This window comes from Microtus ochrogaster, unplaced genomic scaffold, assembly GCF_000317375.1.
Source record: "Microtus ochrogaster isolate Prairie Vole_2 unplaced genomic scaffold, MicOch1.0 UNK26, whole genome shotgun sequence".
NCBI lineage: Eukaryota > Metazoa > Chordata > Mammalia > Rodentia > Cricetidae > Microtus > Microtus ochrogaster.
The window spans coordinates 3744349-3768887 of NW_004949124.1; the positions used below are offsets into that span (position 1 = coordinate 3744349).

At 45.7% G+C, this 24539-nt stretch overlaps 1 protein-coding gene across 1 annotated transcript in view; it reads left to right on the top strand.

Moving 5' to 3' along the window:
* Alk (ALK receptor tyrosine kinase) overlaps positions 1–24539 on the top strand; it is a 739399-nt gene that overhangs the window by 705460 nt on the left and 9400 nt on the right. Inside the window, exons 20-27 of the mRNA XM_013354040.2 lie at positions 473–577; positions 1897–2083; positions 3858–3948; positions 4049–4113; positions 5608–5737; positions 8002–8099; positions 12916–13008; positions 15973–16074. Of these exons, the coding sequence (XP_013209494.2) occupies positions 473–577; positions 1897–2083; positions 3858–3948; positions 4049–4113; positions 5608–5737; positions 8002–8099; positions 12916–13008; positions 15973–16074 (871 nt within the window). The remainder of the gene's footprint in view (positions 1–472; positions 578–1896; positions 2084–3857; positions 3949–4048; positions 4114–5607; positions 5738–8001; positions 8100–12915; positions 13009–15972; positions 16075–24539) is intronic.

Genomic DNA, 24539 nt, shown 5'->3' on the forward strand with positions numbered 1-24539 from the left:
TAGTTTTTTGAATCAGATTATAGCCTGGCTAGGAGGGAGCTTCCAGGACCTTCCCCTGTTCTGGGACCATAAGAAGTAATTCCATGTCTGGGGATGTCACCAAGGGACTCTCCTGCTGGGTCCTACTGAGCGTGGAGTCCCCTAAGGTCCCCAAGTCTCTTCCATATCCACTTCTGTTTCTCCTTCTGTCCCCATCCCATCCTTGTGCAGCTGACATTTGGGACCAACACCCAAGATTGATATTCATCCCTGTTGAATTTTCCCTCTACCCCAAAGCTACTTCTGGGAGCCTGTGAAACCAGGATGAGCCTGCTTAGGGCCCATGGTCCCCTGAAAAGGGAGGTGTGACAAGATCTCCAGAGACGGGAAACAGCAGGTGGCTTTTCCAGCTGGGGAGGGTATTTCTGACTTGGGACCTGCTCAGAGGAGAATCAGCATGGTGGTCAGTGCCCCATCGGGACCTGTCTTCCAGTGTCACCCACCCCGGAACCCCACCTGCCGCTCTCTCTGATCCTCTCTGTCGTGACCTCTGCCCTGGTGGCTGCCCTTGTCCTGGCGTTCTCCGGCATCATGATCGGTGAGTGTGCCAGAGCCCCAGGGTTTCCAAACCAGGACCCACAAGATTAGGGTCTCAGGATGTACAAGGGACACCCAGGCATCACCCTGCCCCTCTGGGTCTCTGCTGGGTGAACTGTTAGGCCAAGTAAGAATAGAAGCATCAACCCTCTACCCACCATAGATTCTGCAGTTTTTGAGAGAACTCTATGATGCCGAACTTTGACCCTGCATGACCTCCTGGCTGCCCACAGGGATGGACACCCTTCAGTGGCCAACATGATGGAGAAAGCTCTTCCTGTACCCTCACCTTCACTGGCAGCTCTTCTGTGCTTAAGGGAACCCTGGCCATGGCTGGGGCTACTCCCTGTGTAACAACTCAAGTCGAACTAGCCAGGTCCTCCCACTCAACCAGAGAGTGAAACCTGGTTCCTGAGCCTTTTCCATCCAACCAAGGTGAACTGATCTCAGGTCACAGAGGTGCAAAATGGACTACCTGACTGTATGATGCTCTGACAGATAGGCAGAGACAAGAAGCTAGGCAGAGGGAATGTTCCAGAAGCATGCAGGCAGAATCATTCATAGGAGACCTGAGATACCTCTGATGGTCATTATGGGTCTCAAAATGCACCCCAAGAACCTCACTAAAACATCCTTCCACTGTGTGGCCTCCCTCATGCCCTAACTAACCCTTCCCTGTATGGTTCCTTCATGTTTAATGGATCTTAGCCATCTTCCTAATAAAATTCTAGCAAGTCCACCTGTAAGGATTAGTTTTCATTTTCAACTTGACACTATTTATAATCACTTGTGAGGATCATCTCAATGGCAGATTGTCTAAATTAGGTTGACCCATAGGCATGTCTGTAAGGGATTTTCTTAAATGGATTAATTGACATGAGATGACCACGCCTCAAGGTGGGCAGCACTATTCCCCCCAGGTTCGGGTACTGGACCTGTATTTAAAAAGAGAGAACAGGAGATAAGTACAGTCACACGCGCATTCCTCCTCCAACCTTGATGGTGGATGTAACCAAACCACTTCAAGTTCCCGCCTGCCACCGTGGCTCCCCATAAAGATGGTCTGTATCCTGGGACTGGGAGCTAAATAAACCCTTTCTCCCCATCATTGCTTCTGTGGGGCTATTTTATCACCACAACAGAAACAAAACACCGTCCCCCTGTGACACGGTCAAATATCCTCCAGTGAAGCATTTGTAAGCTTCAGGCTTCCTTTCCACGATGAAGGGATACCCTGGTGTACATCATCACTTGATTAGCATCACTAACAGTGACAGGAAAGTTTGAGGCCCCCTCACGACAGACCCCATCTGTCTACAGTGTACCGCCGGAAGCACCAGGAGCTGCAAGCTATGCAGATGGAGCTGCAGAGCCCCGAGTATAAGCTGAGCAAGCTCCGGACCTCGACCATCATGACCGACTACAACCCCAACTACTGCTTTGCTGGCAAGACCTCATCCATCAGTGACCTGAAGGAGGTGCCACGGAAAAACATCACCCTCATCCGGTGAGCTTCCTGTCGCTGCCCCAAGGCTGGACAGTTTCTCTATACCTTTGACTCCTCTAGCCACAAGGAGTGTGAACAGCATACCTGGGGTATACCTGCAACCTCTCAGGGAGACAAGGCTCATGGGGACATTTGCTTATTTCTACCCCCTGCGTGTTTGTACAGTTTATGCAATGACAAGAATAAGTTGATGAGAAGAACAAAGCTTCTCAAAACCCATCATGCACCCTGTCCTGAAGATTCCCCTCTGTTCTCTGAGTGCCCAAAATACCTATCATTTTCTCTATCATTCACTACAATGCTTCACAGCAGGGAACTGTCAATCATCCGTCCCTATCTCTAGAAGGTGTCACCTCTTCTAGTCCAGAGTCCTCTCTTGCCTTTGTCCCTGGCAGTACGGGAGACTCTCTAAATAGTCACTGGATGGGTAAACATTTGACCACCTTCATGAATCCCTGGTTAGATAGAACCTTCTGATCTGTTTTCTGTTTGCAGGGTAGGTGCATTATAAAGGAAAGAGGTTTGTTTGGACTCAGAGTTAGGACCCAAGGTCTCCAACTCTATCCAGCGATGACCTTGCTGCCAAAGAGGAACCCGTGGATCCGCCCACGGGAGGCTCCACCCTAATGACCTCGTCTCCTCTAAATCACAACACTACTTTTCCACATTCTTGTTTGTTTGTTTGTTCAAGACCGGGTTACTCTGTAGCTTTGGAGCAAGTCCTGGCACTCGCTCTGTAGGTCAGGCTAGCCTTGAACTCACAGAGATCAACCTGCCTCTGCCTCCTGAGTGCTGAGATTAAAGGTGTGCGCCACACTCTTGACACCTCACAGTCAGGATCCCTTCTCGGCCTGTGAATATCAAACCACTTCCAAATCTTAGCAGACCTCGTCTCTCCAGAGTTCAGATAGAGAAATGGAGGCCTCGCTAGCAAAGAAAAAATGAGTTTTCTCTAACAGAGTCTCAGTGGTTGTACAAACCGCACGTCAGGGCAGGTCCATGGCCGGAAGTCGATGGCCAACATAAAACAAACTCTGTGATATTTGGGGAGTGTTTTCTTTTTAAACCTTACAGGTCTTTTGCTTATGTATTATGGTTTCCGGTTTTGTGTTTATAGGGGATTTCTCCCAGTCTATTTGTATTTCTTATGCTTTTTCTTTGTTTTTTTTTTTCTGTTTGCTTTTTTATTTTGCCCTATTCTAGTTTGTTGGTTTGTTTGTTTTCTTTCTTTCTTTTTTTAGATGCCTGCTTATAATTATTATTATTATTATTATTATTATTATTATTATTATTGTTGTTTTTTCGAGACAGGGTTTCTCTGTAGTTTTTTTGGTGTGTGTCCCAGAACTAGCTCTTGTAGACCAGGCTGGCCTCGAACTCCCAGAGATCTGCCTGCCTCTGCCTCCAGAGTGCTGGGATTAAAGGCGTGCGCCACCACCCCACCACCGCCCGGCGCCTGCTTATTTTTTTAATGAGAGTAAGAAAGGAAGGAAGTGGATTTGGATGGATGGGGAGGTGGCAAGGATCTGGGAAGAGTTGGGGGAGGGAAACCAATAATCAGAATATATTGTATGAAAAACTATCCATTTTCAATTCAAATAAAAAGAAAATAAGATAATTTCAAAAGAAGAAAGTAAATGAATGGAGGCCCAGGGTGACATAGGTGTAACTCCTAAGCATACCAGCCTTGCCTCTTGTCTGTGACACTGAACGTGACACTTAGCTCCTGTGGCTCACTTAACTATCTATGCCTTATCTTGTCTTCTCGGTACAGGGGCCTAGGCCATGGCGCATTTGGGGAGGTGTATGAAGGCCAGGTATCTGGAATGCCCAATGACCCAAGCCCTCTACAAGTGGCTGTAAAGGTGAGGGGTGGTTCCACCTTTCGCCTATCCTTAGCCTGAGGTCCCTGTAGGCTACAACCCACAGCTCACAGCCACCGTCTCCTCCCGCCCTTCCTTTCAGACACTGCCAGAAGTGTGTTCGGAACAAGATGAGCTGGATTTCCTCATGGAAGCTCTGATCATCAGGTAAAGTCACAGAGAGACACCCCCCCAGCCTCTCTCCCCACCCCTTGAGGCATATGAAGGTCTTCCTAATTGATAGGTATCTCCAGGGGAAATAGGGTATGTTGGTCCCAGCATGACCGCCCCCACCATCCAACAAGCAGAAGGATCCCTGAAGTGGAAGGACCCCCAGTGATTATCTCAGAAATTATCAGAGTGGCCTAACCACTGATAGCCCTCTGCCTACAACCAGCATCCCAATGTCAAAAACTGATTCTTGTTCCTCTCTTAAGAAAGCAAGTTTCTTTCTGACATTAGATGATATAACCCATCCCTCCCCACCCCCTCCCCACCCAAAATAACTCTTCCATACCTGAGGTCCCTAGCCCATCCCAGCTCATAGGTTCTGTATAAAGGAATGGACGCCATAACGTGATGAAAGGTAGCAGACTATCTTACCCCACATCTACAAGGACAGGACTGGCTTCACCCTGAAACTGGGGGGCCAGACCTGGATCAAAACCAAGGGAAGCTACTCTTGACATCAGGTCTCCCGAGGGAGGAGGCAGACTGTTACCCTTGATACCTGAAGGAAGTTTACAGCCTCTGCTGGCACTATGCAGCCTCCTCATATCCTGACCTAGGAAGGTGGACAGGGTGGTCCAGGTTGAAGTAGCAAGAGAATACAGCCAAGGCTGAATGAGTGATATGTTCATGAGCTCTGGGAACCAGAAAGATATACATTTAGGATAGCACTTGACTTTAAAAGAGAGAGAGAGAGTGTGTGTGTGTTAAATAAGACCTAAAAAGTGTAAAATTATATAAGAGAGCTTAATTATGTAATATTCCTACTAGGTAATAATAAATGGTAATAATAAATAATAATTATATTTCAGCATATAATCACTAGTCTCTCAGCTCACTGTGCGTGTGTGTGTGTTCATGTGGGGTTTCCCAGTCTCACTGTTCTACATACCCTAAAATGACAAGGTAACCCAAATCTCGGAACCTCATGTTCCAATCAGTCCCTACCTATGTGGAATCCACAGGCGATTGCAGAGACCAGTGGGACCATCTTCCTGACTCTTTCACAGACTGTCTGTCCCGCTGCAAGTCACATGCTCTCCCTGTCAGAAACCAGTCCTTCAACTTCTACCTGAGACCTTCCTTAGAAAACTCAAGTATATATTCATGTAGCAATGCCCACACAAACACATGTGTGCACTCACACACACACGCATGTATATATACTTTGTCACTTTAAGGTCCCCCTCACTCCAGTAGAATTCCTTCCTGCTAATTCACCACCACCCACCAGGCCTGCCCCATCTACCCAGCTCCCCAGGGGACTTCCCCTCAGGCTCAGCCAGGCACCCCACAGCCCATACATGTAGAATGCAGCTTTACAACATGGTTGCTGAAACTGTGACTCTTAATGTGTCACATCAATGTGTCCGGCTTCTCTTAATGGTCCCAGACCCAGCTCAGTTAAATTTGGTTGTACCCTCTGCCCTGCAGCAAATTCAACCATCAGAACATTGTTCGCTGCATTGGAGTGAGTCTGCAAGCCCTGCCCCGCTTCATCCTGCTGGAGCTCATGGCTGGTGGGGACCTCAAGTCCTTCCTCAGGGAGACGCGCCCTCGCCCAGTGAGTGAGACCGGGTCTTCCCTTCGGTGTTCATGTCAGTAAAAGAGCAAGGGGCGGGGGGGGGGGGAGTGGGTTGCTGAGGAACTTGCTGGGTAGATGGGATCCTGGAAGTCATCAGTACTATGGTCTGAACAGGAAGCGAATGGGCAGGACCAGGTTAACAGAAAGAGCACCAGTCAGAAGGAGCTTGTGCAAGTCTTATACAATTGATTCAGTAGCCTGACTTCTTTTTATGACCTGATAACTCTGGGTCAGAGGGGCTTGTATGCCAACCATGTCACTAACTCGCTTTCCATCCACTGATTTGGAACCCACTGACCTCTTCTCTCGAACAAATATAATACACAGCATCCTGACTTTGTAGTTATCTGTAAAATAATGATGATGATGATAACAATAATAACAACATGCTGGAATATTTATGAGGGTAGTGTTATGTGTCTGTGGTGTCATGGATGAGGGACAAACTCTAAGGTAGGCCCATGAAGCCCAGCCTCCCGCCCCTGCACTGCCATCAGGCGCCATATAATCCGACCAATCCACCTTCATTTACCTTAACATTTGTGCAGGTGGAGCCTGAAGGTCAGAGTGAAGCTTCCTAGATATGACTTGGATGACAAAGCACTGCATCTCCAGCCACCAAGGGTTTAGTAAAACCTTTCCCTGAAGGGGCTTCAGGAGGCCCCAGTCACTAGGAACAGGAGCAGAGCAGGCTGGGGTCAGGACCTTGACTTTCTCAAGGGATTGCCACAAAGAAGACTAGGTCAAGAAGAGCAGTGGCTGCCAGCCCTGCCAGAGAAAAACAAAGTGAGCCTGACACCCTAGTGACGGAAGGTAGAGAGCTGACCACACTGCTTACGGGGACTAGAAGAAGAGGCAGGGACCCTGGGATATCTGCTCTAATCTCCATCTCCAATCAGGCTGTTTAAAACACCCCCTCAGGACGTAGCTCATCTGTCTAAGATCTTGCCTCGCATCCATGATGCTCTGGGTTCAACCCCCATGTAGCGTAAATCAGGGCTCGTGGGAACATAGCTGAGAAACGGATGAAGGAGAATCATGGGTTCAGGGCCACCCACAACTGCATAGTGAGTTTGAAGCTAGCCTGGGATAACTGAGCCACTATTTCAAAAGGAAATAAGTAAATAAAAACAATATAGTCCCATTTTAGGATCCTCCACGGTGTTTCCATGAACAGCTGGATGACACATCTGGACACCTAAAATATCCCATCTTACCCCCTTGAAAAAGAACGGCACGATGCTGAGAGACAGGAGGGAAAGACTAACCCCACTCGTAAACTGTTCTTGTCAACATCATTTCAACACCGTTGTCCTCTGAGCGTCCACACCTAACACTGCCCTGTGACGCAAACAGCGCAGAGCTCATGCCATTTTACAGATGTGAAAACTGTGACTCTTAAAGGTTATCGGCATGCCAAAGCCACAGGAAAGAGAAAACCAGGACTGAAACCTGGATCTCCTGGTTGAGCGGTCATGTGGGTGCCGAGAATTGAACCCAGGTCCTCTAGAAGAGGAGCCAGGGCTCTAATCACTGAGCCATCTCTCCATCCCCATGTTTAAAAACATTTTAAGCGCTAGAGAGATGGTTCAGAAGTTAAGACACTGGTGGCTAAGGTGCTTGCCCTACAAGGACTGGAGTTTGCATCCCCACATCATCTCATGGAAATGTCTTGTGGGCATGGTAACCTGCCTGCAGTCCAGTCCCAGAAGGTTGAGACAGGGCATCTCTAGAGCAAGTCGCTAACAAGATCAGCGATGTTGCCATGTCAAGGCACTCTGGCATGCATAACTACCTACACACACACACACACACACACACACACACGGAAAAATACAATAAATACACAGACCATTTAAAGACATTGCAATAGAAGATTTCAAAAACATTATTCTCCATTGGCTTTCTCCAAGGCTTGTTTCTCATGCCCAGGAAGTCTGGAGCAGAAGAATTGCAGAATCCATGAGAGGAAGAATGTCTGTTCTGTTGGATTCCTGTGGCCTAGGCAACCCTAGCCCTGGCTGTACATTAGACTCACCTGGGGTGCTTTTAAATATACAAAACCATGCCTATCCAAAAGGACGGATTTCTTGACATTGTTGGGGTAAACCAACTTGTTTTGAAAGGGGTGAGAGAACCGGGAGAGCAGCGTGGGCTCAGCTTCCTCACAAAGAGAAGCCCATGTTCCAGCTTTCTCTCTTCCACAAAAGCCTCATCAGCACACGCCTCTTCTCTGCCCACAGAACCAGCCCTCCTCCCTGGCCATGCTGGATCTACTGCATGTGGCTCGGGACATTGCCTGTGGCTGTCAGTACCTGGAGGAAAACCACTTCATCCACCGGTGAGCCAGTGACCTTCATATCCTTGTAACCCAAATGAGTCCCGGTTGGTCCCAAGAGCACCTCTTGGTTGTCGAGGTTCTCTGGGATTGTAACTTGTAAGCTGATTTTTCATATATATATGTTACTCTTCTTAATGATCTGCTTCCAACTCGGTAAATTGTAGTCCAGCGAACTCACAAGGCTTCAAACCATTTAAGTGATGCTCATCACCATTAGCGCACATACATAGCCACAGAGCTGACAACAAGAGTCCTGTGTGCATTTAGAAGAGAAGTGTGGAGGCACAAACCAGCTAGGCTTTCTCCTGCTAGAATGAGGAAGCTAGAAGTCAGGAACTGGACTTCACCCAGGTTCTCGAAGTCACTCTCAGACAGTAGTCTCCTTAACCACTTTCTCCCTTCCCTGCCCATCCATTGCTTTGGTCCTCGGTCCTGCCCCTTGTTTTTAACCTTTTCCAACTTGCAGATCTTTCTGCTTGATAGAAATAACAAGAGCAAGAGGGCAGCCGGGACCACTCCTTTGTGTCTTCATCTAAAGCCACATAGTCTGCTGCCCTTTGTATTGTGCCCAAAACTTTCCATAAAACCCCCAGCCCCAGGCTCTTCTGTTTCTCAGTTGAGGCAAGTTTGTGCTCTTTTGGGAATGAGCCTCCATTAAAGCCACTTCTTTATTTTTTGCCTATGATCTTTAAGACTGGACTCATCTACCAGCAATCTGTGTGTCGCCTGGGTGACTTCAGGGTCTGCCTTTGCTTCCTATGGTGATGGCTTCAGTGCTGGCATTCCACACATGTTGAGCACCATAGCGACAGGGTATCCGACTGCAGGAATCGTTTCCTTTACTGACACGCTGAAATCACTTCCTTATGATGCTCTCCCATGCTCTATAAGAGATACCAGGATCATATTCTTCCAAGACTCCTACCACCTCCAGGTCTAGAAATGATTCATGAAGATCAGAATCAATCTCTCTCTCTCTCTCTCTCTCTCTCTCTCTCTCTCTCTCTCTCTCTCTCTCTCTGTCTCTCTCTCTGTCTCTCTCTCTCTGTCTCTCTCTCTGTCTCTCTCTCTGTCTCTCTCTGTCTCTCTCTCTGTCTCTCTCTCTGTCTCTCTCTGTGGGGGGAGCACATATGTGTTTGTGTGGATGTATGCACATATGACTGTATGTCCAAGTGTGCACACATGCATTTGGATGCCAAAGCTTGGTACCAAGTGTCTTCCTCGGTCAACCTCCATCTTACAGCTAAGACAGAGTCCTTCTCTTTGCCTGGAGCTCATCACCTCAGCTAGGCTGGTCAGTCAAGGAACTTCAGGGATCTTTCTGCCTGTGTCCGCCTCCCCTGTGCTAGGTTACAAACACAGACCACCACCCTTGGCTGCTTATGTGAGTGGTGGGAGACCCAAACTCGGTTTCTCGTGCTTCCACGGCAAGCTCTTTCCCAACTGGGTCATCTCCCCAGCCTCTCATTTTGTCTTCTTCAAGAAATTGAATTGTCAAAGGTCAAGCAAAGATTGTATTGGATGACCTGTTGGAAGCAAAAGGGACCATCTGGAAATTGCTCACCTCCATAAGAGCCTTTCTCCTGGGCTCCTGTGGTGCTCTGTATCAGGGAAGGGCCTTTTGCAGCTCCCCACTGGCTGAGAAGCACGTGGGATGCTCTTCACAGTTGGCGCTCCCTCCCACCATTCAGAGTCCCCGGCTGCCCCTCAGCAGACTGGTTCAACTGGAGCATACGCCCCCACCTTCTCTCGTCACCAAAATTTGTTGCTTTTGGAATGGTTTGCTGAGATTTCAAGATGTATGTGCCATTCTACCAACTCCTTCTATGCTTGATGCTATTATGTTTATATCCTCATCATCATATTCAAAGTTGCTTTTTAAGCAGTGGTCTCATATACTGCAGTGTAAAAATAAATATTTTTCCAGGTCCACTTAATATTTCTCTTTAGAATTAATGGCTGCTTCCCTTTGTCTTGATGCCGTACATCTTATGCTTTTAAGGGTCTCTTTGGACGTTTTGTGGAGCAATTCTCCTTAAAAACTCAACTTCAACCTTATGAACTGGGTTGGTGGCATTAACAAGCATTTACTTCTCATTCCAGACCATTTTCTGAATTTTAAGTCTTTATTCCTACGTCATACTTTTAAAAATACTTAAATTTAACCTTTGATCTTAGTTTTTTGTGGGTACACGTGTTTTGCCTGCACTTGTATGTAAGTATTGCACAATGTATGTCTGATATCTGTGGGAGTCAGAAGAGGGAGTCAGATCCACTGGAAGCGGAGTTACAAATGACTGTGAGTCACCATAGGGATGCTGGGAACTGAACCAGGTTCTCTGCAAGAACACTAAGTGTTCTCAACTGCTGAGCCAACTCTCTAGCTCCCTCTTATTTTACATTTTAAGATAGGGTTTCACCAGGTAGCCCAGGCTAGCCTAGAACTTGCCAGATAGCCCAGAATAGCCTGAAATTCAGGTCCTCCGATCTCGGCCTTCCAAATGCTAAGAATGGAGACATAGACTACCTTCCCAAACTTTCTGCTTTCTTTTTCAGTGTGTGTGTGTGTGTGTGTGTGTGTGTGTGTGTGTGTGTGTGATATGTTGCTGTATATACATGCATGTTTTCCATAAACAAGGGCACATCTGTATAAGTGCATGCGTACCACATGTGTCCTCCTATATGTGGAGGCCCAAAGAGTGATGTCAGGAAGTATTCTCTTTCACTTTTCCACCTTATTCACTGAAGCAGGGTCTCTCAATCAAACCCAGAGCACATCAATACAGTTAGTCTTGCTAGCCAGCCTGCCCTGAAGATCTCCTGTATCCACCTTCCAGAGCTAAAACTGCAGGCGTGTCACCAACCATCCCTGGCATTTATGTGGGTTCTGGAGATCTAAACCCAGTCCTCCTGTCACAGAACAGCACAATGTTCCATAACCATTGAGAAATCTACCCCCACCACCCATTCGCATTTTTAAAAAGACATCTTAGCCAGTTGTTTATCCTCCAACTTCTCCCTCAACCAAGGATAAGAACCTCCACAAAGCCATTTAAAAGTATAAAACACTATCTGTGCCCGTAAGGTGCTTGTTTTGTTTGTTGCGTATGGTTTTAATTTTTCTGCATAGGGTTTAACAGGATTAGCACTGCGGGCTGGGGTCTGGTTCCCAAATGGATGTCAAGGCGGAAGCCATTTGGGGTCATCAAGGGGGACAAGTCTGGAAAGTTCTGCAGCGGGGCCTCAGAGGCGTGCTGAAGGAAAGTGAGCCTCCTGGAGCCTGGGAACATAGTGCCAGTTTCTCCACTCAGAAGTGTCTCTTCAGCTGCCTAGCTGCATGGCTTAGCAAAGGCAGTAAATGCAGTCACCGGTGGAGGAACCACACCAGCTATTACAAAAACAAAACAAAACAACAGCCTGGCAATGGTGGTGATACACGCCTTTAATCCTAGCACTTGGGAGGCAGAGGCAAGTGGATCTCTGTAAGTTTGAGGCCAGCCTGGTCTACAAAGAGAGTTCCAGGACAGCTTGGACTACACAGAGAAACCCTGTCTTGAAAAAAACAAAAGCAAAAACAAAAAACAACTAGAAATGTTTGGAAATATGGTAACCTATTTGAATTTGAAGTCGTACTGTTCTGGAACATTTCTTCAAACTACTGGCGAAACACTAACCCATACTCTATGTATAACACTATACACTATACTCTATGTGTAAAAATATCCCAAAGCCAGGTAGCATTTTTTATGCCCCTGTGTTGTCTGCCTTTAGCTTAGATTTTTCATAAAATGAGGATGATTATAATACGCTGTGTACTGTAATGAGAATTAGCCTTTAACAGTGTCTTGTTAAAGACCAGCAAGTTCTGCTTTACATTGTAGTTGACTTCATGACTCATATCTCACTAAGCATTGTTATATGTATAAAGGGCCTCGAAGTCAGCACAGAACACACTCAGACACCAAATTCTCGCCACAAAGATTTATAGGCTGCAGTGGCCAGTGAGGGGGGCGCCTCTGGATCTGCAGAGGCAGAAAGTAGGTGTTTCTGTAGAAGTGGTTTTAAGGAGAAAGGGGGAAGTTTGATAGTGTGAATTAGTAAGTCCTGGTTGGACAGGTTAGCCAGTGTAGTCCAACAATGAATTTTAATTGCTGGACCATGGTGTTTTGATAGTTGGACCTTGGAGTTCAGTCTCAGGCATGAGTCGGTCAAATAAGGGAATAAACCCTGGGGGCTAGCTTTAGGAATGTAACCTAACGGTTGAGCAAGGAAGGGGAAAGGGGCAAACCTGTTGGCACCCTGAGTGCCATGTTTGGGCCTGTTAGCCCTTCAATATTAGTTGCTTTTTTGTTGCTGAGATAAAACACCATGATCAAAGGAGAGTTTATTTGGGCTCACAGTCCCAGAGGGAGAGTCCACAATGGTGAAAGAAACACAGTAAGCTAAGAGAGCACATCTTCACCCACAAACACAGAGAGTGAACTGGAAGTGGGGTGAGGCTGTAAGCACTTAAAGGCCACCCCTAGTGATGTACTTCCTCCAGCCTCCACCTCCCCCCAAAACACCACCAGCCAGATACCCGAAAGTGTTCAAATCCGTGAACCTGGGAGGGGCATTTCTCATTAAAGCCATCACAGTTCCCCTAATCTTGGTCTGGAATTGGCATTGGTATTTCCTCCACTATGCGGTATAATACAACAGCATAAACACAGGGAGAAGAAAAGAACACACTTTGAACTTCACTGGAGGTGAAGGTGCTAGGACGTTTTATGAATAAAATTCAGAAACCTATTTTCTCATTCAATCCTCTTCCCAGGGATATTGCTGCTAGAAACTGTCTTCTAACCTGTCCAGGAGCTGGAAGAATAGCAAAGATTGGAGACTTTGGGATGGCCCGAGACATCTACAGGTGAGAGAATTGCCTTGGTCCCCCAAGGGCTTCCCCCACCATCCAGTCTCCTCAGATAGATGCCTATGCTGGCCTGCACCTTACATCATCTGGTACCTTGTCAACCCCCCCCCCCGACCCCATGGACTTCCAATGAGTGCCTTCCAAGAGATAAGGATCTCTTATTGGTGCCTCCTCTAATCTCAGCAGCTATTGATAGCATGTTTCATTTGGCTTATCTCTCTTGCTCCAACTCTCTCATCCTGCTGTGTTCTAACGGAGTAACACGGACACTTGATGTGTGACAAGCTTTGAAGTGGTCTTTACATCTTACTCAACCCATGCCCTCAACTCTCAAAAATTCTAAATAATTGCAGTGGTGTTCATCGTCAGAGACACAAGCTCCCTGGAATGAAAAGGGTCCTGGGCCTTGCCAAAACTCAGAGACATAGAAATATAGTTCAAAATGCAAAAGTCCCTCTGAAATTCAACTTCATTGTTTTATTTCCCTCTATTATTGTCTCAAGACTACATAAAAATTACCAGTGAAGGAACGATGATGTACCATAGTGGTAGAGCGCTTGTCATGCATATATGAGGGCCAGTCTTGGCCCTCAACACTATAAATAATCATAATGATAGTATTAAATAAAGGGGTTTTGTTATAAAATGTAGTGGTTTTGTTGCACTTTATTTCCCAACATGTAGTTTCTTATTTTTCTAATTATTTGCAACTCTGCCTTGCTAGACAAGATGAGCAAACTGTTGCTTTACATGGTCACTCATTGGTCCCTTCCCTAATGCCCAGAAGTGGGAACATGGTTACATAGTGCTTTCGTTATCTGAGGAATGAGGACAAACATCTGGAAACTCCATAGGACTAGGGTGAGAATCAAGAGGCATCTCCAGGGGCCGGGACCATCAGTTCTGCGCTGAGACCTTAAGGCCACAGAGTATGGAGGCCAGAATCAGTGAAGGGTTCTTTGGAGTCATCTACTGCTGCCGTCTGCGCATGCCTTTCCCATCTTAGCTGGTTTCTCATCTCTGTGATCAAATACCCTGACAGAAGCAACTCAGGGATGAAAGGGTTTATTCAGTTCTCAGCTCAAGGGTGCAGTCCATCATGATGGGGAAATCAAGGCAGAAGGGTCTTACAACAGCTGGCCACACCATGCCCACAATCAGGAAGCAGAGAAAGATAAATGCATGCTCAACTTGCTTTGTTCTTTTTTTTTTCAGTGCAGAACCCAAGTCCAGGGAATGATGCCATCCTCCTCTAGGATTTGGTCTTCCCACCTCACTTAACCTACTCAAGACAAGCCCTCATAGGCTTACCCAGAAAGGCTCAATCATCCAGGAGATTCTGGAGTCTAGGAAGCTGGGAATCAGCATTAATGGTCACAGCCTCCCCCGAGTCACTGCACACCTCCCTGTACCTTCTCAGAACATTGGGGACTACCTCCAGTTTCAAACAGGGCAGTGTAGCATGTTGTCCAGCTTGTCATCCCTTATTGGGGCTTCCTCTCTGATAGCTTCCTGTGACAAATGTGTGAGCTAAATGAATTTATAGGGATGAAAATACTGACTTTGGACCACAGTTAGAGTGCCTTCAGTCCATGGCCATATGTTTGACTTCTTTGCTTCTGGATTATGGTATTACGATGCTTGGGGACAGGAGCACATGACATCATGTCACCTCATGGTAGACAGAAAACAAAGATAGAAAAGGGGATGAGTGGACTGTGGTCCACACATCTTCAAGAGCCTGTTCCCAATGACCTCACTGCCTTCTGGTAAGTCCCACCTTTTAAAGGTTCCACCACCTCCCAGAAGTGCACCAGGCTGGTGACCAAGGCTCTAGCACGTGGCTGCTAGGGACCCTTAAGATCCAAACCGAAGCAATTCCTTTCTCCAGACTTCAGTCATCCTTGCTAACCTCGATGTTCTGAACCAGGAATGGTCTTTGGAGAGAACTCCTTGGCCAGCTCTCTGTAATGCCACCCCTGTATGTGCCCTTACTTTATATACAGAAAATCAACCTTTTAGCCATATCGCTGAACTCCATACCCACCCCATTATCATACGCGGTGTCAGTGCCGCGATTTCAGGTGTGTGTGTGTGTGTGTGTGTGTGTGTGTGTGTGTGTGTGTGTCACTGAACTGTATCCTTGGGAGGAGGAGAAATTATGATTTATTTATGTCCTCAGTCCAAGGCAGAGCACTTGATACATCCTAATACTCAGAACATCTTTATTGAAGTCATTAATTAGTGCAGACAGCTGGTGGAAAGCCGCCTCCCATAACACACACAGGCGCAGAACATCAGGCTAGGTGTGGAGTTGGCTTAAACGGGTAAATGAGTTAATTTATTAGTTCTTATTAGCTAGTTGCATTGATGGCACTACTGATGAAACTAATAAGTTAATTCATCTATGTGTTAAGCCAACTCCATGCTCAGACAGCCCTGTGCCCTGTCTGGATGTGTTGCGGGAAGTGGCCTCTGGCCAGCTGTCTGGGTTATTTGTTGAGTGCCAACAGTGAATGAAATGCCACTGTCTCAATGTCACAGAGGATCAGAAATGAATAGGGCGCGAGCCCTGTTCTCAGCCCTCCCATTCTGGAAGTCAAATTACTGTAGGTCATCACAAACATGCTGTACTTATAAGGCTGGAGTAACGTTATTCATTGTGAGTTATAATAAAACCCAACAGGGAAATCTAAACAGCCACTAGCAGGGATCTTAGTCACTGTATAGATCTTTTCCTCTGTGCCTCCAGTGGGCCATTAAGTGACACCAAGATTCTTAACTAAATGATCTGTGCTCCCCTACTCTCCTCCCCAGACACCCAGGACCTGCCTTTAAATTCAGTGTTTTTTGTTTTTTTCCACCGACAGGCAGTGTTGCAGTGTCTTTCTCAGGCTTCCAGGCAGAGCTGCTGTTCATTGACCCCTTCCAATCCAAGCTTGGTCTCTTCTTCCCCCACAGGGCCAGCTACTATAGAAAGGGTGGGTGCGCCATGCTGCCAGTGAAGTGGATGCCTCCAGAGGCCTTCATGGAAGGAATATTTACTTCTAAAACAGATACATGGTGAGTCTTCCCTCTGCCCTCCTCCACATATCACTGTGGCTTAGTGAGGATCTTGGACCAACTGGACCACGCTCCTCTGAGAAAAGGCGTATGATACAGAACAGGAGAGACCTTGGTGGGTCCCATGGCAGGTGAGGAATGTGGGCGGGAAACAGAATACACCATGCAAAGACAGCTTGGGTATAGAGTTTATTTAGAGGGTATTGGGAGTAGAGGGGGGAGAGAAAGACAGACAGACAGACAGACAGACAGACAGACAGACAGACAGACAGAGAAAAGGAGGAAAGAAGAGAGGACAGGAGAGGAGAAGATTGAGATGAGCTTGCCTTGGTAGGAAGAGAGAGATTAGGAATGGGCAGAACTTGTCTCTTAAAGGGACAAGATACTACCCGGGTTCATCCTGCCTGGTGACAGGCCAGGCCAGCAGAATCCTAACATTCCTATGTATCTTTCATCATAGAAATGTGGGGGAAATTAAAGAGGATAGCAAGTGGGACGGGGATGGGGCACCGGGTTCTCAAGACTGCTTCCTGCTGATTTGTGGCCATTGAATTCTTGGAGGATGCTGCCCATGTCCTGGGGTATCTGGTTGTTTCACTTCTGTCCAGACGCTGTGGAACTGTTCGGTGTCTCTTGGGCCTGGCAAGTTGCTGGCATAACAGAGGTTAAGTTTAGGGGAAAAAAAATATTTCTTTCAGTCCTGGTGATTGAGGGGGAGGGTGTTAGGACCAGGGAAAGGTGGGAAGCTTGAGCTCTGAGGGCCTGGTAAATGAAGGAGGAGTGCATATGACCTGTTTAAGGTGAATCCTCCAAGTCGGCTAGCTCCCTGGAATTTACAAGAGTTCTTTGAGCTTGTGAAAACGTAAGTTTTAGACATGTACATTGTATAAACGGCAGTATAGTTATGCCAGAAATAACTGTGATGTATGTTTTTGCACAATGAAAAGTATCTTTGAGGTTTAGAGTTAGAAAATGACCAAAGAGAACTTAAAATCTTGATCTTGCAGAGTAGTAGTGATAGTACTCTGCCAGAGCGAGATTAATAATTTATCAGAATTTTATTGATTAGTGTTAAGACCATGAACGGCAGTGTAATGAGAGAGAAATCTGATTACTTGCATCTGTACACCTTACAACACTTTTTAGATCCTAAAACTTTCTCTGACCCTCACATCATAAAACACCTTTCATTGAAACGTGGTAAAACGCTATGCTGAAATCTGTTCTGTGAGGTTGTCCCTTTTAAACTGGTAAATCTTCCAGCCGTCAAACAGCATCAGAGTTCTTGAGAAGGATAACATTTTACCTGAGTTATTGATTTAAAAATTGGCCCAAAACTTACTTGATTGGCTACCTAGACACCACTTCCCAAGGGCCTCCATGGTCAATAAGGGCAGGGGCATTGGGGCAGCATTTGCCTTCTGCTGTTAGCACAGGGCCTGCCAGGCTTCAGAAGATCCTATGTTTCAGGAGTCTGTAGAAAGACCAGCTTACCTTGCCCTGGGCAGTTGATTCCAGTGTCTTGTTGTCCACTGTCTGGAGATCTTCAGCAGTTTAGATGAAAGACAGTTTATCCCAGTGGCTAGCGCTTTCACTTGATGAAGTGGGTTGCAGATAGATGTTCTTCTGTGCCCATTTATCTTCTTTGGAGGAAATGGGGAGGCTACCAGAGTCAACCTGGCTCTCTGTTACAAAAAGCTTTTAATAATTAAACATTTAAATGCCATATTCTCCAGCTCTCTGAGCATTTGAGGGCTGTCTATTGGATGTATATGATTCGGCAAACTTTGTCTTTAGTTACTTGTCTTAAGCACACAGGTGGCTAGTTAGGGCTTTAACCCTCTGATTAATTGCATCAGTACCCAGCATGGCCACAATTAACAAACTTAGTCATTTATAAGATGACTCTTGACTTGCATTCCTCAACAGTCTATAACAGGTTGGCAGAGTCCATAACATTAGAACTTTACATTATATTCCTGCCAGGTTTAGCCTGAAAAGCAATGATTTTGAATTGAAGCTCCTTTATTGTCAAAATAAAACCTTTTAATGAGCTCAGAAAAGAAGTCAAGATAGCCATTTTGATCAACAAACAAATGCTGTTACTTATTTAAATTCTCTAGAAGCTTGGTGTTGAACCCTTGGTAAAGACATAAGTACTTAGCTTTTGTTAATCTGAAATACATCTTTATAACCTTAAATTTTTATCACCATGTAGAATACATTTTAAAACAGAGTTGAATCATATATACTGTATGTTGTAATAGATCTAACCATATTTTTATCATCATTTAAGAAGTACATACCAATTTAAAATACTTGAGACTTATTGCTTTCTTAGTCTAGAAGGAGATGCAATGAACAGAGTTCATTAGGACAGCTTAAAACATTTTTTAACAGTAAGTACATATGCAAATATACATGGTTGAATTCAAATTGCACACACATACACACATACAGAGTTAAACCTAGTTTATATTTGCACATAAAGTTAAGAAAGGGAGAGAGAAAGGAAGTGGAGAATCAAAGTTAAAGATTCCTAGCTAACAGATCTGCCTCAGGGGGGTGGGGTCCCTGCAATGTAGAGCTAAAATGCAGCAGGCAGTGGTCAAGTGGTTGCCCAGAGCAAAGATGGCAGTGAGGTGCCTCCTTGCCCTTAGACAAGATGGCAGTGGTCACATGGTCACCCATAGCAAAAATGGCGATGAGATCCTCTGACCTGTCCTCCTTCCCTTAGTCAAGATGGTAGCAGTCACAAGGCATAAGGCATGGAGAAACCACATGTTTTTTAGAGCAACCACATGTTTTTTAGAGGAATTCTGTGCAAATTTTAAATGGATCCAAATAACAAGAGAGACATATGGGACATGTAAAACATACATCTAAAACAGAATCACATCCATGTGGTCACACGGCATTCACACATTATTTCATACATGTAGTAGATAGGAAACTTCCCCAGCATAAATTGCCAATCCACAGGCAGGCAAGAAAGAGGAACCCGCAGTGGCAGGGGTGGCAGAGACAGGGCTTCATGAAGAGTGGGCATAGGACAGGTAGAAGAGAGACATTTGTAACAGGAGAACAAAATAGAACGTTCCCTGGTGGAGAGAGGATCGCACTAAGAAAGGCTTAGCCGCGGTGGGAGGCGGCAGGAATCTGTCTGGGGGACAGAGTTTAGCATGGCTGGGCTACACGCTGGGAAGGAAAGGCGCGCAGACAAGCAGAGAGAAGGGACAAAGAGCAGAGACCGCGTTTCCTACTACCGATCACTGCAGAATGTTATAAGGGATGGGAGTGGCACGATTTCCATGAGTAAGATAGGAAAGAGAAAGTCCAAGAGACTGAACTCCAGCATCTCATAAATTCAGCATGAACCATGGCTCAAGCTGGCCCTGGGTCACCACCTACAGGGTCCAAGGGTCGTGGGACTGGGTGGGCACAAGCCATACCCGTACATGGTCATGTGAAGCTGGGGGCCCGAAGGGCACGTGATTGCCCAGTACCGGGGCTTTTCACGCTGGGAACCACAGCTGGGACAAATCCGCACTTCTGGAAGCACAGCCAGAGGTGGGGGAGGGGCCTACTGTTATTGCCAAAGTTGTGTGAAATTCCAGCTGATGGGCAGGGAGGGAGTTGGAAAGTGAGCTGTGGGTCCACGTCCAGACCTCCGCGTCCCTCAGCAGTCTGCCCACAGGCGGAGAGCGCCTGGCCGAGTCAAGGCCAACGTCAGCATCACGTCACCCTGGTAACACATACTCCTAAGATGAAGGGGTACAAATGTAGTCCTCCCCACACTCCTTAGCCCCAGCTGAGAGGTATCCCACTGAACCCCTGTCCAGGACTGCTCAAACCTGCCCAGTGAGAAAGAATAAGGACATCCAGAGAAGCCTAAGGGAACATGACAGCTCAGTGAAATATGATGTCCTAATGGGATCTAGAAAGAGAAGAGAGAAATTCAATGAAAACTGAGGCAATCTGAATAAACTATGGGTTTTAGTTAATAATGCCTTAATGCTAATCCATTAATTGTAATTAATGTACCGTGTTAACGTGTTGTTAAAAATAGTGAGAATTGAGTATAGAGTGCATAAAAACACAATATTGATAATACAATCCTTTCACAATGTGAAGCATTTTATTTAAAAAATGTTTCTTTTTTTTTCATCTGATAACTGAGATGTAAAAGTCGTGGCTGGATTGGAATACAGAATTTAGTTAAACTTCAGGGAAGTGAAGCAATTCTAAAGAGATGGGAGGTGTAGGAAAGAAAAGAGACAAACATTGAGAGGATTAAGTCAATTGATCTGATAAGCTAGCAAAATAAGAGTCCCGGGAAGAAGGACACAGAAAATACAAAAGATAAAAATGCCAAAGCAATAAAGGAACGTTGTCCAGAACAGGATGTACACACAGTAAAGGTATCCACTAAGTGTCAGGCCTCACAGCTCGGGAACCACGCAAGCGTGTCGCCTGAAGTTCCAGGCCAGAGCTGATAATGACTCTGCATTATTCAACCAGAAAAATAAATGAGAAACTGGCCAGAGGTTAAAAAGTCAGGGAATCAAAGTGGCGTGGAAATGGTTTCTAGCACAGAAAGCTCAAGACAATGGAAATGTCCTTGAGTTCTGAAAGCCCCATATTGAGATAATGTCCCAAGATGGAAGACTCCCTTCCTGACCCATGCTGGCTCTTTTGAGCAAGTGGCTTGTGTTAAGAAAAAAATCTTAAGAAGGGCAGCTCCGCTGGTGCAAAGAAATCCAATTAGGTCAGATCAAACCAAATCAAAATGCCCATCGTTTTATTGCATACGGTGCTCAACAGGCATGGCAGAGAGACAGGACAGAGGGGAGGCCCTGGAACCATGTGCTTCTCCTCTGGGAGCCCACTTAAATACCCTGTGAGATTGGTTCCTCCAGGGAGGGGTCAGGACCTGGCATTCTGGGATTTGGAGTCCAGACCAATACAACTCCCAGGCCAGGGGAGCTGGAATGGATGCCAGGGCTTGGGGCTACCCTCCCAACTTAACAGCTTGGTTATTTCTAAACCCGTGAGATCTGCCTTGGCCTAACTAATCCACTGAGTCTCAAAGTGGGTAGACAGGCCAGAGATAGTGAATAACCTGGAACCCATCATTAGCAGCCCTGAAATCACCTTCCCTCCCTCCCACCTCAAGCCTCAGCAGCAGGAACTGCAGGGGTGGAGCCTACCCATGTGTCTTAACAAGCCCTCCAGAGGAATCATGTGGGCACCAAAGAGAGTGACAGCCACCTAACCTACCCAGAGGCAGAATAGCGTCAGCAAGTTAGTAATTGTTCCGAATACGTGAGTGGCCTTCGCCCAGCTAGTTCTGCCCTTGAGAGTGTCAAGTCAGAGAAGCGTTGACACAGGTACACTTGGGCAAAGATCCCCACTGGATTACGAAACAGAAAAGGCAACAACAGCCTAACTTCCCTTCTATCGGGGATGGAAAGCTAAGGGGACAGAAACTGCTGAGCAATATAAAAAAGAACACACTAAGCCTACAGCGTCAGCACGGGAAAATGTTCAGCCATACTACAATATCCAGTGAGGGGGGAAAAATCAAGCCACAAAAACGACCTGGGAATATTTAAAAACAGTGTTACAATGGGAAAAACAAACCAAAGTTAACTTTGAAATACAGAGTCTTAGTTGCAGATGTCTTCCCACGGTAAAGAATATGAAAAATAACGAGGGACACACACTTTGAACTTCAGTGGAGGGGGCAGAGGAAGAACGCACAGTGAGGGCGTATGTCTATATCTGTTTATTCAAGAAAAGCAAACACTGACATCAGGAAGGCAAAATAACACCTGGCTTCTCTCAAACGATCTGGGGGCCCACACCTGTAACCCCAACACTGAGGAGCCTTAGGTAGGAAGATTGGGAGTTTAAGGCCAACCTGAGTTAAACAGTTTCGGGCCAGCCTGAGCTACATCCAGGCGTTGTCTTTAAAATGACAAAAAGATGACTGCAATCACCAGTTAATGCCTGTCTGTAAGTACCTGTCTTTAGACAGGCAGAGAATCTATAGCTGGGGCTCTTCAGACAGCTTCCTTGTTGCCTTTTGGGTTTTGTTTGTTATGTGGTTTTTGTTGTATTGGGGGAAGGGTCTCCTTTTCCCCTAAGAGGTCCGAAGGACCACATGAGAGGGGATAATTCATGTCCCCAGCAGTTTGCAGACAGCTAATTTCACCAGCAAAGTAACAGTAAAAGAAACCATTCCCGCTCCACAGAAGTGTGCTTTCTCCACCACGTTAGGGCAATATTTACAGAGAGCAGAAAATGCATGGAGATACTAGAGCAAACACAGATTTTCTTTCTCCAAAATCTGATCATTAAACTAAGAGTTGGAAATAAAAATGTCATCAAAGTAGAAAATATTATTTCTGGAATCTAATAAACTGCATCTCCAAAGTCTTTTAAAACAAGTAACAGGAAATCAAATACCTTTTTAAAAAGCAGAAAATGTCTTATTTGATGTCAAAACACAGATAGAAAAATCAAAACAAGATATTGTCAATGCAGAAAGCAAATAGATGGAAGGGATAGGTAGGTGTGCCTACTAAAAACAGCCCTATCTTTAATCAAAAGCCAATAGAAAAGAGGGAATCATTTTATAAAGTGTGGGAAGAATCGTTCAGAGAAACAAACCAATTTTGACCCTTCCCTCCCACCATACATAAATTCTAACTAGATTTAGGTAAGAGAAAACAAACATACTGAGAAAACAGTTAACATTTATTTAATCCTTGGTAAAGAGAAGATTGTATAACTATAAAACAAATAAAAGAAATTACAAAAAATTCAATGAATATATTTAACTACCGGAAAACTCAAGCCTTTGATACACTATACAGTTACGTCATAAAGCAAGTAATAAATGTGTTTTGGCTAAGCCTGGTGGTTTATTCTTGGAATTATAATTCCTTGAGGAGCTGAGGCAGGAGGATTGCGATATCAAAGCCTGCCTGGTCACAGAGTGAGTTCAGGGCCAAAATGACACTACCCAGAATTACATTTTTTGTTTTTGTTTTTTTTGTTTTTGGGGCAGGGTTTCTCTGTGGCTTTGGAGCCTGTCCTGGAACTCGCTCTGTAGACCAGGCTGGTCTCGAACTCACAGAGATCCGCCTGCTTCTGCCTCCCAAGTGCTGGGATTAAAGGCGTGCGCCACCATCGCCCGGCTCCAGAATTACATTTTAAAAAAGGAAGTAGGGAGACTCAACTCAGTGGTAGAACTCTTGCCTAGCATATACAAGACCCTGGATTCAATCCCTAGCCCTACCTCCAACTCCACCAAAAGCTATGCATTATTATTTTGGATAAAGGGCTAATGTCTTTTTCTTTAACTTGTTACTGATTCTTTGTGGATTTCACACCATGCACCCCATCCCATCTATCTCTCTGACCCCCCCCCCAAAAAAAGAAAATCTAAAAGAAAAAATTAATCTCGTGATGGTTCTGGACCTGGTTCTTGGTTGGTTAACCCACCAGCTCTCCCTCATCCTCCCCTCCAGGCAAGCTCTCCATCACTGCCCCAGCTAGAGAACCCAATGCAACAGGCAGCAAGGGGTGGGGGGGGGCATTCTCCTGCTCTCACACCCTTAAGGCCTGCTTGCCAGCACCCCCACCACTTGGATCATCTCTGCTGTGCTGAAGGGCTAACGATTTAATACATTTTAAAAAGTGTACAATTCAAAGGCCAAATACTAAAATATTCTGCCCTGACAGATAAAATCATGCAAAAGATGTGAACAGACAATGTATAGGAGAAAAGTAGGGAATAGCATAGCAAATTCTAGTAAAACACTCCACCACATGAAGTCAAGAGCTACCATATTCCAGCAGACCTGGAGAGATTGCTCTATAGGAAAATGCACTCCTCACCATACCTGAGTTCAGTCTTCAGAACACACACTCCTGAAAAGTTGTTTGATTTCCACATGTACACTGTGCCTTTAATTAACTAATTAATTAATTTAAAATGAACACAAAATATTAGGTTGGAAGCACTTCTGCCCTGAGGTCTTTGCGTGGGTTTTGTTTTGTTTTTCTTGCTTTGTTTTGTTTGAGGGGGGAGGACTCTGCTGTTGGGGAGATGCCCAGTGGTTAAGAGCACTGACTGTTCTTCCAGAGGACCAGGGTTCAGTATCCAGCACCCACATGACAGCCCACAACCATCTGTAACTATAGTCAGACTTTTTCTGTTCTGCCAGCCAGCTCCCAAATAACCACATGGAGACTTCGTATTAATCATGAACATTGGGCCGATTAACTAGCTCTTTTTTATTGATATTTATTGAGCTCTACATTTTTTCCTGCTTCCCTCCCTGCCTCTCCCCTCCCCCCATCAACCATTCCCCAAGGTTCCCATGCTCCCTATTTACTCAGGAGATCTTGTCTTTTTCTACTTTCTACTTTCCATGTAGATTAGATCTATGTAA